Below are 15,000 nucleotides of genomic sequence, written 5' to 3' on the forward strand. Positions count from 1 at the left end.
GTGGGTGATATTTAATTAATATTGTAACGGTAATAGTAGTGGTAGTAGTAGTAGTAGTAGTAGTAGTAGTAGCAGTAACAGCAGTAATAGCAGTAGTAGCAGTAGTAGCAGTATAGGAAACAAATACTTATGTAATTATGATTATGATAGTAATAGTAGTAGTAGTAGTAGTAGTAGCAGTAGTAATCATAATGTTACTAGACCATAATGATAATAATGGTGATAAATAATGGTAGTGAAAAAGGTAATATGATAATATTATTACTAACAGTAATATTTGCATAGTTATATTTACGTTGGTTATAATCATAGCAGTAATCTCAATTCTGAGAACATCATCGTCGATCGGAATAAAAACAACAGCTACACTTCACATTATTATTAACCTTACTACTCCTACGCTGTATGCATCTTTTACACACGAGGGCAGGAGGAAGGTGAACCACTGGGCTAGACAATTTATACATTAATATCTACATGAGTCTCGAGGCAACAGACAATCATATGTAACGCGAACAATTCCCTGGAGCTTCTTGCAAGTGTTGAATATAAGAAAGTTATGAAGCGTTTCGTGTACATTACTGCAACTAACGCTTGTATGTGAATGAACCAATAAAGGAGAGTGGAATGCACGCCGCGGCCCTTCATCAACACGAACCCAGCCGCACACACTTGGGAGGGCATTCTCACACGTGCGGTTTCTCATTTCATCTACTTTCAGTTGTTTTAGAGTGAGTTATTGGAGTTGTCAAGTGTGTTTTTATGATTCTAGTGGTGGTTTAAGGAAGAATCTGCATCAGCAATAAGGAAAAAAAGCCATCAGAATCCTGTAAGAGTGTTTCAAAAGGGCCAGTTTCAAAAGAGCCAGTGTATCGTGGTTGTGTCAAGGCTTGACTCGGTCCTGGGAGGCTTACGAGAAACACTTGAAGCTGCCTTGTGAGGAACACGCAGAAACTTTGACCTTTATTGACAACACTGACTTGTCACATTCAACACTGCTCTCTGGCTGATGCGATATTGAGAGATTTGACGAAATGGTGAAATGCAATGAAAGCACTGTAGTCGAGGTGAAGGACGGCCTCTCTCTCTCTCTCTCTCTCTCTCTCTCTCTCTCTCTCTCTCTCTCTCTCTCTCTCTCTCTCTCTCTCTCTCTCTCTCTCTCTCTCTCTCTCTCTCTGCACCGATATTCTTGTGGTCTGTTGAATCCAAGTGGTACAGATGCTGGTGGTGGTGCAGGACAAAGATGACTGAGTTATGAAACGGTCTTTAGCATTAAACAGGAATGTCAAGGAAAAATGCCTGTTATCCATGATTGAATCAATGATGTATTTTTCCTGTTCAAACAGTTCTTTACCATGAGAGCGAAGGAAGTGGTGCATAAAAAGTTTTGGTATTTTCACGATGCGACATATTGAGAATAAACGGCTTTCTGAAAACAGTGCAGTATTGACGATGAGAGGAGAGTAAGGGCGTGCCTGTAGCTTGCTTTTCGTCGGCTGAAAAGACACTGTCCACCATAAAAACACCAACAGTAACTCATGAAGACTGCTGTCATTCCATTTTTGCGCTGAAGACTTTGCCCCAAATGGTTTTGACATTTTTGGGAAAGACTATAAAAAAAAAAAAAAATGAATAAAAAAAAAATTTCCAAGTCCACATCAGTAAAGTGCGTGACCTACGTTTGTCGACGTGTTATTTTTGGCGTCGTCTGTAATTTCTTGCGATGAGTTGGTGTAGAGAAGAATTGCACGGGAGTGGAATTCTTATCTTATAAGCCTGGCTCTTGCTTTGTCTCCTGACTTTCTGTGCGGAAAATATTTGCTCGAGGGTCTCACAATTCTTGTTGCATATCAAGGTGAGAAAAGATTATTGCAAAACCTACCTCCTTCCCTTATACACACACACACACACACACACACACACACACACACACACACACACAGACTATAAACCAGACTACGTCTCAAGAAAAGAAAACCAAATAAAAATACCGCCTTATAAACGCACAAGAAAAAGAGAAATTAAATAGCAAATTAAGGATCGATTTATATGTTTAGCCAGTTACGCACTTCTTTAGTGTAAAAACATAAAAAAAAAAAAAAGTAGCAGAGGCAATAAAGTGCTTCAGACAGGTAGTCCTTTTCTTCGGTCTACGGCACAGTGGCCAAAGGATAGATGATCACAAGGTTTGCAGAGGAGAGTTAAATACAATAGCATAACACAAGTAGCGAGTTTTGTGCTGTCTGTGGGCGTTGCTAGAAGACTGATGGATGCATCTAGGAAGCTCATGGGAACAGTAACCATGATTTTATCTAAAGAATACATTGCTATGATGAGGTACAAGGTCTGTGGGGCTGCAGATGTTCATTCAGCACCATAGATATTGCCGATCAGTGGTTCTTGTTCGTCCTGCAACGGCGAGTGGCAGATTGGCAGGTGCCGCTCCTCAACTGTCTGGCGGACCCCTGGCGGGTGTGTTGTTTGAACGTGTTTGAAAGAATGTGCTGCTCATTTGTTCATTGTTGTATTAGCTTTTATCTGAATGTCCATTTACCTGTGAAATAAAAGGGACTGGAGTAATCCACATAAATGAGGTTTCGTATTGTAAAGCGAGCAGCTTGAAAACATTGCCACGCGCCTCATTTTCTTTAGTTATGAGAAAATTGATGTGCATCTCTGTAGTTTTTGTTATTCCACGTCTATGTACACTTTTTTTTTTTCGCACACGAACATTTATATTGAATGTCTTGCCCGTCTGTTCTGTTCATCTGTAACTTTATCTTTTTTGTAAAGGAAGATATGAAACAATTTTCGTAAGGATTGTGGGGCAGGTATTTTGATGCTTCCATTCAAATACGTGTCTCATTTCCTCCCAGCAGGTGCCGACCATACCCACGAGACGGTCACCATGTGCGAACACCCGCAGCCACACCTCACACCTCGAATCTCTGCTGGGGCCCTGGCACACCACAGTTCGCTTGGGGATCAGTGAGTAAAGCACCAGCGTTTCACTGTTTGTTTTAAACTTATTTGTTATTTACTGCTGTATTTTTGTCCCTCTTGTACTTGTTGCTGCATACAAACTTGTACGGAATCAAGGGAGATTAGAGGAACTTTATCTATGACATGAGTCTGTTACGAAGGTAGGTTTTTGATGGGTTTGGGAAATGACGTGTTTTGGCAGGAAATTTAAATAGTCCTTTCCACTCGTTTATGAATCTCGAGTTGCTTTCCACACAGTAGGGATCAGGAGCAGCGTATTAATGTCTGTGCGCACCTGTGGCTGCATTAGTACTAAATTTATTTATCTTTTTATAACTCCCAGTCATTGACCACATTTGTGTGAGCTGTAGTCTGTGGTGATGTCGAAGTATCCTCACGAATCCGTGCAGCCTGATTTTTAACTAGTTACCAGCACAGCATTCTGTCGAGTATCTACTTAATTTCTGGAGATTATTGAAAGCATCACTAAATTTCCTTAATGGTTTATCTCTTCCTGGAAAATAATGTTCGGAGTACTGAGCAGCTAACGACTGAGCGTCGGCTCAGGCGAAAACTCAGAGATTGATAGTCCCGCCGCCTCCACCACCCTGGCCTCTCCCTGCCGCGAGACGAGCGTGGCGTCGGTGCTGAATCGTGTTCGTACCTTCCACTGGTGACGTTGCTGTACACACCTCAGTGATTGTGTAAAGGTTGTCATCAGACTCTTTAAAACCTCAGCCATCCTATTAGAATACATTGGACAAGGGGATGATGCCGGTGGTCAAACGGACAGAGGAGAGGGATCTTGGCCCTTCTCACTGATGACTTACATTGCTCACCCTGGCAGCGCCCCAGACCTCCCCTCCCTTTGGGGCATTGAAGTTCCAGCGCTTCAATTAAAGTACTGGTACCAGTGGGAGGCTAGTCGTTGCCGTCGTGTAGTTCATTGGATGTCCTGGAATTGTAGCTTGAAATTGGTGCGCCCCAAGAGACATGTCAGCACTGTGATGGCACACTGGAGGTAGTGAACCACCCATTGGATTATGCGGTGAGCAGGGGACCCCAAAGCTGTGTGGTGCATGCTGGGGCGGCAATGGTCGGCAGGCACTCCATTCCCTCTGATGTAGTAACACTAATTAAGTTTTGCATTATACTCTTAGAATGGAAGCGTGGAGTCGGCAATGCCAGGTAACTGTCGAGGGACGCGCGGCACGCTGGAAGGGGCGGCATTGTGTGGGCTGGACTCTGGCAGGGGATGCGACGATTTTATTGCCGACATTTTTCTCATATAACCAGGCAGCCCAAAGATTAAAAAATCCGTCATGGTGGCAGGTGTGCAGCGCTGGGAGGGAGGGAAGGGCGCGTCCAAGTTGCGACAGGAATTCCATAAACGACCTTTTCTTTTGCTGCTGTCCTGCCATTGAGACGTATGTGTGTGTGTGTGTGTGTGTGTGTGTGTGTGTGTGTGTGTGTGTGTGTGTGTGTGTGTGTGTGTGTGCTCGCGCGCGCGCGCGCGCGTGGGTGCGTGCGTGCGTGCGTGTGCGTAAGTGCGCGCACTTATCCGATCACAGTCATTAATGGGAAGTTGTGGTAAAACTTTTATAATTTAAAGTAATAGAAGGAAGTGTGTTCCATAGTGGCGGTGATGGGGTGTGTGGTGGTGGCGGGAGTAGCGGCGGTAATGGCGGTGACAGCGGTGGTGGAGGAGGCTTCAAGCACCAGCAATAACGGTGGTGACGATGTCGTTTGGATAAAAAGAATAATCGTAAAAAAAAATATTAGTATTTTTAACGGTTATTCTTTTTATTTACATACATACATTTTTAACCGCGTCGTTGCGTTGTGGGTCGTAGTAACGGAATGACTGCAGCGATGTGCGGGCCGCGGTGGGCTGATGGCGGCACTTATAGGAGCCTTGTACTCACAGCTCCACTAAATCCTCAGCCGGGCTTCCACTTCCCCTAAATCACAATCACAGTTAAGGTTAATCGACAATGTATAGGGCCTTTAAACCACCAGGTGATGTGCAGATAAAGTGGTCAGGTAATGGCGGGATTGGAAGGTGGGTGGCGCGGGGGATTGGTGGTGGTGGTGGTGGTAATTGGAAAAGACTGTGTGTGAGTGATGGCAGGGGTGGTAGTGGAGGTGGTGGTGGTGGTATTGGTGAAGATGATGGTCCTTGTGGTGGCTGTCAGAGTGGTGTAGGTGGTGGTGGTGGTCTGGCCTAGTAATATATAATGATGGTGGCAGCGGTGGTTATGATGGTAGTTATTTTTATGAGCATGATGAGTGCGAGTTGGGAAGGCCGGAGGAGATGGCGAGGGTGGAAGTGAGGGCAATAATCTCTGCTGAATGAGCCATAAACTGAGAATCTGAGGAACTTCTCAAGAAAATCTCCTCCTCTCCCTCCTTTCTTCTCCCCATTCCTTCCTCCCTTCCCTCCATTATCCCTCCTTCCCTCCCGGTTGTAATGTTCTTCCCCGATGAAGCTTTCTGCATTGGATGGGTTGAGGGCGAGTCAAGGTGCACGGTGACGATTGCTTGCTGTCTTTAATCGCACCAAAAACAACAACACGAGGGCGAGAAGAGGCAGAATTTTTGTTTGGAAATTTCTTTTTTACGGGGTTATCTACTTTTTTTTTTCGCATATGTTGACCACAGTATTATTAAAAGAAAAGGGTTATTACTCTTTGTATCTTTTAATTTACTTGGATCTCAACGACACAACGCTACAAGGCTTACTATTATTTGCTCCTTTTCCGTTATTTTGATCTCAATGTCACTATGATGCAAAGGTTATCATTATTTGCTCTTTTTTTCACTTATTTTGAGTTAAATGTGTCAACTCTACAAGGTTTATTATTATTTGCTCTTTTTCACTTGATTTGATCGCAGTGCCACAGTCGCATAAGGTTTATTATTTTATTCTTTTCACTTATTTTGACCTCAGTGCCTCAGTGGTCGTGTTTAAAAAATTCCGGCCTAATGTTCAAATTCACGGTAGAAAAATGAACATGTTTACGTCTATGATTGCTTCTCATCTTACTCGACTGTTCTATCCTTCAAGTACCGATCCCGTACATAGGGCCTTACATAGGCCCGTATTCTGAAATGGTTTACTGTCTCACCACGACCATTTTCAAAGGCCTCAGAGATGATTACCAGGGCTCTCAAGAGTATTTCTCCAGTTAATAGTATAGAAATCTTGTTAATCTGTCGCTACAACCGTAAAAAAAAAAAAAAACTTGAAAACTCGTGTCACTTCAACTAGAGCCTTTTGAAAGTAGCCGGGATGTTGCGTAGAAGTGTTTCAGAATATCATCCATAGTGAACCCCAGTGTGACTCTTTGATTCACATTCCTTGTCACCTTGTACATTCATAACGACAATTTTCAGAAGCCACAAGGATGATGTGTTGGATTCTCATGGGGTGTTTCTTATTTTCTCAACAATGAGATAAGACGCCTTAATATTTGAGATTAGGGTTGTTAATTAAGACCAAGGAGACGGAGATGAGTTGTGTGGCAAGAACAGTGCAACATACTTGTATGTATTTGCTTTACTTCATTATTTGTGTGTGTTCCATTTGCACTTTTCTCTCGTTTTGCCTTTGATTAAATTGTCTTTTCTGTCTTTAAAATCTGTATTTCTGTTTTGCACCGTCAATAGAGCTTGGAAGCAGAGCGGGGATGTAAAAGAATTGGATTCAGATATTTCTCTCCATGGTTTCTTCCTAATTAAGGTTCTCTTCCTTTTCCTCCTCCTCCTCCTCGTCCTCCTCGGTTGTCACTGCTCCAAACAAATTCGTGTTTAATTTTATTTTATCATTATTATTTTACGTTCACCTTTCATCTCATCTCCTCCCCTAAACAACAGAAAAGGTGCATGCGACAAGATGATTTAGTGAAGCATCTGTGAGATCCTTTGTAAGCGACGGTAGACAAGAATCGCGCCCTACTCACCTGATCGTCGCGTCTCGGTAACCTCGCCATAGATAACAACAATCGCAACGCAAAACACGTATAAGAACAACTGACCGGACCCACCCGTTTACCTTATACTCTACTATGATTCTCTACTTTATACTACACTGTGATTCTGTTATTTCCTTTGTTTGTTTACCTCCCGGGCCTGTCTTTATTGTAACCCAATTTACGTACCATTTCTCAAAAAAGCTCTCAAACTGTTAAACTGTTATCCTAGTTTAGGGTCATGTTTTCTTTGGCAACAAGCAACTTAGCAAGGACCAAAAACTCTGTTGCTGTTTGGTTTTCTTTGTTTTCCTTGTATACCTCGTCGAAGTTGTCGTTGTCCTCCTCCTCCTCCTCCTCCTCCTCCTCCTCCTCCTCCTCCTCCTCGTTATATTACGTTCCCATTGTCATCGCCCTGTCAATTAGCGAGGCTGGCATTCTCACGTGCCACCTGATAACAGTGAAAATAATAATGGATTAAAATTACCTGCGACAACACGATAATGTCAGCGCCCTTCAGCGTGAGAATTTATACCATTCTTTCTGTTATTGGACGCGCCAGAATTACCGATGCCTGGCAAATAGGATTATTGTGTGTGTGTGTGTGTGTGTGTGTGTGTGTGTGTGTGTGTGTGTGTGTGTGTCCCTGTCTATCTTTTTTGTCGTTCATTTTTCATTCATTCATTCATTCATTCATTCAGTCAGTCAGTCAGGTAGTCAGCCAGTCAATCAAGGAGTTAAACAGTCAGTCGGCTACATAGTTTATTTGTCATTGAATCGGATAGCCAGTCAGTAAATCAGTTATTTTCTGTAAGTGAGTGTGTGTCAGTCAGTCAACCAGTCAGTCAGTCATTCAGTCAATCATTGACTCTCTCTCTCTCTCTCTCTCTCTCTCTCTCTCTCTCTCTCTCTCTCTCTCTCTCTCTCTCTCTCTCTCTCTCTCTCTCTCTCTCTCAAAACAAATATTTATCACCTTCATCAAGTATGCGAGTGTGTCGATTGTTTGTTTCTCCCTGGAAAGTTTGGTGAGGTGTTTTGTTGTTGTTGTTGTTGTTGTTGTTGTTGTTAAAGATTACTTTTATATTGACCGTTCTGTTGTACAAAGAAGTAACACTGTAGTAGTGGTATTGAAGTAATAGTTGTAGTAGTAGTAGTAGTAGTAGTAGTAGTAGTACAGTAGTGGTGGTGGTTTTGGTGGTAGTGATATTATCATTAATAGTAGTAACAATAGTGTTAAAGAGTAGGAGTTGGTTACTCGCATTGTTATTTATTTTGTCGTTTATAATGTGATGATAATAGTTATGATAATGGGGATAATGATGATGATGATGGTGATGATGATGTTGATGATGACAATGTTGTTGTTGTTGTTGTTGTTGTTGTTGTTGTTGTTGTTGTTGTTGTTGTTGTTATTGTTGACACGGGTGATAGTGTTGCTCGCTGACAGTATTGAGTGGAGTTACGTGGTGGTATTTCCTGTTGTTCATTATCATGGCAAACAGTAAACAGGCTCGGCGTTAACAAGAATGAAAAAAAGTGATGAACATGCGTGTTGTTGCTTCCGCTGTGTTTACTATAGTTGTTGTTGTCGTTGTTTTATATATATATATATATATATATATATATATATATATATATATATATATATATATATATATATATATATATATATATATATATATATATATATATATATATATATATATATATATATATATATATATATATATCGCGGTTCCCGATATTCCTTTGTGTGAAATGTGGCCCGGTAGAATCGTGAATTTGTGAGGCTTGAATAACGTATGAATGGAGGCGTGGCCCATTTCATTGCGGGAAGTATCATCGTGCTCCGCTTCCTTATTTTCTTTATAGAATCCGGGATATCTTCTCATTTGTGGGATGGGGAATGTATTTGTTGTTGTTTTTGTTTTTGTTATTGTTTTTGTTGTTTTTTGTTGTTTGTTGTTGTTGTTGTTGTTGTTGTTGTTGTTGTTGTTGTTGTTGTTGTTGTTGTTGTTATTGTTGCTGCTGCTTCTCCTATTGTTTTTTTGTTTTGTTGTTGCGACACTGAACTTTAGCTAACTTCTTCATATGACATTTAAATAAATAGCAGTGACAGATCCAAGTGCAAGATTACAAAAGCATGACAAACTGTGTTCTATGTTGACGTTGCCGTGAACTGCATAAATATTTTTCATCTCTTAATTTTTCCATGATACAGAAGGCAGACAAATACCGTCACTTTCTGTTCTTATGTAGATGAAGCTTCATAAAATGTTGCTGTTTTGTAGTTGAACATGGAGGAGAAAATTTTCTACTTGTTTTTATGGAAGACGGGCTTATTTTATTTCAACAGAGTCTGAAGCAAAATCTGCACTCAAAACATAAGCTTGCACGGAATCTATTCTAATAATAAATTCCCATAAAAGTGTATTATAATCTGAGTATTGTGCAGTGCTTCATCATAACAGGAGGAAGCGCGAATCTTGCACAGGAAGCATGATTTAAAAGACTGAATATATGTTATGTTAATATTGTATTCGAAGAATATTCAAGTAGGAGTGTGTACCAGAAATTACAACAAGCAGCAAACTGTTGTAGAAGAATGACACTTCTATAACGACAAATTACGTACGAGAAATACTAAGGTGAAAATTACAAGATTAAAGTCAACACATACGTAATGGAGTGGATTTAAATAGAATATTTCTTAAATGATTTAACAGTTTTGACGAAAAAGTACCAAGAATTAACAGATAAACAATATAAAAGATTGAATTCCATCATTGCCATACCTAATCATATACACAAATCAGCGCCGCTTGTTGTACATTAGAGACACGCGATCACGTCAACACGTAAAAAAAAAAAAACATTATTATTCCAGTTTAACATATTGCACGTGACCTGATTTTTATCGGTGATATTTAGTAAAAAATGCGAGTGTATACATGGTTAATTACTGGATAATTAGAAGACTGTCCGGGCAATTAAGTCAAGTAATGGCCCAAGGGAGACTTGTGTATCCCCCGAAACTTTCACCTGACGCGCAGTGTTTCCTGTAAGGAGGGGAGGGTAGAGGGAGCAGAGGGTACACTCCATCGCGGGAAACCACCAGGTATAGGGAAAGCCTTACTCTGCCTCGTCCACTGCTGCAGGAACTATTTACGTCTATACGAGTCACGAGGGAGTGGGCGAGTAAAGTGCGTCTTATCTCTACTGCTTTTAGTGGGCTCTTGTCAAAGTTATTGGAATTTTCTTGGGTCTTTTCATGATTCTAGTGACAGTTTAATAACGATTTGCAAATATATCAATTGGAAAAAAATATTGTGGGAGCCAAACTTATCATCTCCGTGGGATGTGAAAATAGTCAACATAAAAATCCCAAAGCGTTTAAGAATGAGAGCGTATTATGTACCGTGTCTATTTCCGGTACGCCGACAGAAAACCAAAAAAAACACAAGAGATGAAGAAGCATTCCTGTCTCTAAAGCTGATAGGAGAACCTGGTGGAGGCTACTCTCAGGGAAACGTTTACTACGCTGCCTAGTATTATGCCTCTGTAAACGATGACTTTTGAGGGAAACGTCTGTTGTCTCTGTCAAGGTTCTGCCCGTTTTGATGCATTTGCTGATAATTTTGTGTTTCCATGCATCGCGTCTTGTCTCTCTTATTGTTTGTAGATTTGGATGCGTCCATTTGATGCTTCACTTGCCTGCCTGCCTGCTTGTCTATTTGTCTATTGTGTGTGTGTGTGTGTGTGTGTGTGTGTGTGTGTGTGTGTGTGTGTGTGTGTGTGTGTGTGTGTGTGTGTGTGTGTGTCATACAGAATTTGTTGGCCATCTCTCCACATCCATTTGTACGTATTGCGTTCATTGCATCAACTCAAAGTTGATATGCTTGCATCAGAAGATTGTAATGCTTGGACATTGCGTCTGTAGGATCAGGCTGTTTCTAATCCTAGATACAAAGCAATACATGCACTGGATCAAGCAAAGCCTCAACTGAAACTCACAACAAAAGAATACAAACAAAAACACTTACACACACACACACACACACACACACACACACACACAGTAAAGAGGTTTTGAATTTTATTCTTTATAATTGTAATTAGTATTATTACAAAAGGTTATACTTTTAGCATGATAATTGGCATATTATGTACTTGATAACTGCCGTCGGTTATTTATGTAGCTGCCTTCACCCCCCGTCTCTCTCTCTCTCTCTCTCTCTCTCTCTCTCTCTCTCTCTCTCTCTCTCTCTCTCTCACTTACACAGTCGCCTGGCCCTTAATCTCGGGCCAGTAGGTGATGTCTCTTTGCAGAGATTTAAGAATGGACAGCTCGGTAGTAAATTTCTGGGACTCTTTAGCTCTTTTTTTGCCTTAAGCAGATCATGTGGTGTCCCTCGCAGGCCGGCGGGAGTATTGACCCAGACGCGACACACCCAGGGCCTCACACCAGCCAGGGAGGGAACACAGGGAGGGAGGGACGGAGGGAGGGAGGGATGCGTTGTGTGTATGTGTGTGTGTGTGTGTGTGTGTGTGTGTGTGTGTGTGTGTGTGTGTGTGTGTGTGTGTGTGTGTGTACGTGGAAAGAAGTTGAGGAAGAGTGTAAATACGTGGAGACGTGCAAGTTTTTGAGTGGAAGTAGTGGAAGACACCTTCGTGTGTGTGTGTGTGTGTGTGTGCATGGCTAATCTGTGGAAACGTAGCATAATTAATAATGTGCATGGAAGGACCTGCGTACATTTGATACACAATCATGTTTAATATCTCAAGACAGGAAAGAGTGGAGGTTGGTTCCTCTTTTATACAAGAAGACGACAAATTTCCTATGAACCAGCGTAGTCATGAAGTGTTGAAGGATCCGCTAAGTGCTTTAGTAGAGTATATAATTACGGAAATTTGAGGAGGTGGAAGAAGAGAGGGAGGCATGGAAGATGTGAAAGAATGGGTGGGAAACGGCAGACAGCGCGTTAAACAACAATGAAAGTGGCACAGAAAACGGCTAAACGAGTGCAAGGATAATGGAATAACCTCAAATAATGACAAAACGAACCCTGGAGAATCACTTGAGGCCAATGGAGACACTAGATTACCCTCGGAAGTGGAGTTCAGGATTCCTGCCGCCCTCGCTCCTCCGCTTCCCTTTCCAGAAATTCTCTCAGTGATGCTGAGTCGAGACCTTCGCGGCTTAATGTCTTCCTCGCTCACGGGAATATTTTTGCGATAACTCTCAGGTATTTTGGTCACGGCCAGCGGAAGGTGCGTCAAGTTTTATGAGGGGGTGCGGTGAGATTCATGCGGAAAGGAGTGAGGGAGGGCAGGGAGGAAGGATAAATAGTGTGAGGTAGGAAGGCGTGGAGCGGTGCTGAGGTGAAGAAAGACAAACGAGAGTGAAAGGAAGCGTGAGGGATAACCAGATGAGTGAAGGAGGTGTGCACTGTTTGAGGAAAATATGAATTACGGAGAGCTGTATCCAAACAGTCAAGTGGTGTGCGTGCGTGCGTGCGTGCGTGCGTGCGCGCGCGTGCATGCGTACGTGCGTGCCTACGTGGGTTTGTGCGTGCGTGCCTACGTGCGTGTGTGCTTGCGTGCGTAAGTCCTTGACGTAAATATATTTTCCTAAGTGACAATAAATCTGGCTCAGTGATTTAAGAGTCCTCTGGGTACAGAGTGTATCACTTCCCGCCAGTGTTGTGGGAATCCAAGGGAAGCATAGGATACACTACATGCACCCCTGGGAGGCTCCAGCTTGTGGCAAGGCTCAGCTTGAGTCGGGCGGTGTGCATCATACGAGAGAATCTCTGAATAGGTGGTTGAGAGCTGCTCTCAAGAACTTGCTTGCTTTCTTAGAAACGGGGTTAAGAATACTTGCACCGTGTATAATAAATAGATAAAAAAGGATTATATATATATATATATATATATATATATATATATATATATATATATATATATATATATATATATATATATATATATATATATATATATATATATATATATATATATATATATATATATATAATAATAATAACAATAATAATAATAGGGTATGGCCTAGGACAAAAAAATGTACTGAATGTGCCACTCCCTAGATAATACAATCCAAAAACGAAATTATCCAAAATGTGGAAAGTGTCTTGAAACCTCCCTCTTGAAACAATTTAAGTGAAAGGTAGGAGTAAACACAGAGGTAGGCAGGGACTTACAGAGTTTACCAGTAAAAAGAATGAAAGACTGAAAATACTGTTGAACTTTTGCATTAGGAAGGTGGATAGAATAGGGGTGAGAGAAACTAGAAAACCTTGTGTGGTGAGGCCGCTGAAGGAGGGGAGGCATGCATGTGGCAAGATCAAAAGAGCAGTTTGCGTGAAAGAAGCGATAGAAGATAACAAGAGATGCAACAGTGCGGCGAAGACATAGAGGCTGAAGACAGTCAGTTAGAGAAGTTAGAGAAGCTCTGTCTAAAAGAGCGGTATGAGTGGAACCTACCAATACGTGTGAAGAGTAGCCCATACATTGGTGGATAAGGCACCGGTAAAGAATTAGCAGCTGAGTGGGTGAGAAAAACTGAGACGACTCAGAAAGCCTAATTTCATAGAAGCTGTTTTATCAAGCGATGAGATGTGAAGTTTCCAGTTTAGATTATAAGTAAAGGACAGACCGAGGATGTCCAATGTAGAAGAAGCGGACAGCTGAATGTCACTGAAGAAGATGGGTTAGTTATTTGGACCTTTGTGTTGAGATGATAGATGGAAAAACTAGGGTTTTAGTTTAGGGTTTGATCGACGCTAAGTTTGATCTGCCCCAGTCATGAATTTCAGAAAAATCAGACGTTTAATTCCTGAAGGGTTGGTTGTCTAAGAAAAGACATGGAGAAGTGCAGAGTGGTTTCATCAACGTAAGAGTGGATAGGACAATGAGTTTGGCATAGTAGATGAATCATGAATAATACAAAGAGAGTGGGTGGCAAAACAGAAACGTGATGAACACCACTGTTAACGGACTTGGGAAAACAGTAGCTGTCTACCACAGCAGTAATAGAACGGACAGAAAGGAAATCTGAGATGAAGCTACAGAGAGAAGGATAGAAGTTGTAGGAGAGTAGTTTGAAAATTAAAGCTTTGTGTCAGACTATCATATGGTTTTGATATGTCTAAACCCTAAGGCAACAGCGAAAGTTTCACCAAAACCCCTAAAAGAGGGTGACCAAGAGTCAGTAAGGAAAGCCAGGTCATCAGCAGTGTGACCATGACAGCACCCATACTGGCGATCAGATATAAGGTTGTGAAGTGAGATGTTTAAAAATCTTCCTGTTGAGGATAATAAAAAAAAGGACTTTAGAAAGACGGGAAAATAAAGCAATAGGGCGGTAGATTGAAGGTTTAGAGAGGTAATTTTTTTTCAGGAACATACTGAATGTAGGAAAACTTCTAGCACGAAGGAAAGGTAGATGTTGACAGACAGAGTTGGAAGAGTTTGACTAGGCAAATTGCAAGCTCAGAGGTACAGTTTCGGAAAGCAATAGGAGGCATGCCATCAGGTCCATAAGCCTTCCGGGAGTTAAGGCCAGTGAAGACATGGAAAACATGATTAGGAAGAATCTTAATAGGAGGCATGAAATAGTCATAGGGTAGAGGAGAGGGAGGAATAGGCCCTGAATCATCCAAAGTAGTTTTTATCAAAGGTTTGAGCGAAGAGACATACGAGATGGCAATGGCGCAATCAGATTGAAATGGAAGAGGGAAAGATGGATAAGAAAATTTGTTGGAAATATTTTTTGCTAGGTGTCAAAAGTCGCGAGAGGAGTTAGATCTAAAACATTTTTGACATTTCTGAAATGTTTGACATTTTTCAGACGTTCTGAGTTGTATCTGCTGCCACCACGTTACGCGCAGGATAGGCCGGTATGACAACGATACAAGTAAGATGCTGGAAGAATGAAGACAGTGACAGTAGTTGATACAAGATAGGTACACGAAATGAATTTCATCAGGGGACCATTTACCCCTACAATAATAGCGAAGAGGTATCT

At 41.5% G+C, this 15,000-nt stretch overlaps 2 protein-coding genes across 8 annotated transcripts in view; one reads left to right on the top strand and one right to left on the bottom strand.

Annotated features, from left to right (window-relative positions):
• Positions 1-15,000, bottom strand: part of LOC135089729 (hemicentin-2-like) — an 82,589-nt gene that overhangs the window by 41,442 nt on the left and 26,147 nt on the right. The gene's annotated exons all lie outside the window — the stretch shown is intronic.
• LOC135089709 (uncharacterized) overlaps positions 1-15,000 on the top strand; it is a 219,527-nt gene that overhangs the window by 31,495 nt on the left and 173,032 nt on the right. For 6 of the 7 annotated variants that reach the window (XM_063985679.1, XM_063985695.1, XM_063985687.1 and 3 more), the window contains exon 2: positions 2,877-2,988. In XM_063985679.1, coding sequence (XP_063841749.1) covers positions 2,877-2,988 — 112 coding nt within the window. The remainder of the gene's footprint in view (positions 1-2,876; positions 2,989-15,000) is intronic. The other variant, XM_063985663.1, reaches the window with a different exon arrangement.

This window comes from Scylla paramamosain, chromosome 3 (assembly GCF_035594125.1).
Source record: "Scylla paramamosain isolate STU-SP2022 chromosome 3, ASM3559412v1, whole genome shotgun sequence".
NCBI classification, from domain to species: domain Eukaryota; kingdom Metazoa; phylum Arthropoda; class Malacostraca; order Decapoda; family Portunidae; genus Scylla; species Scylla paramamosain.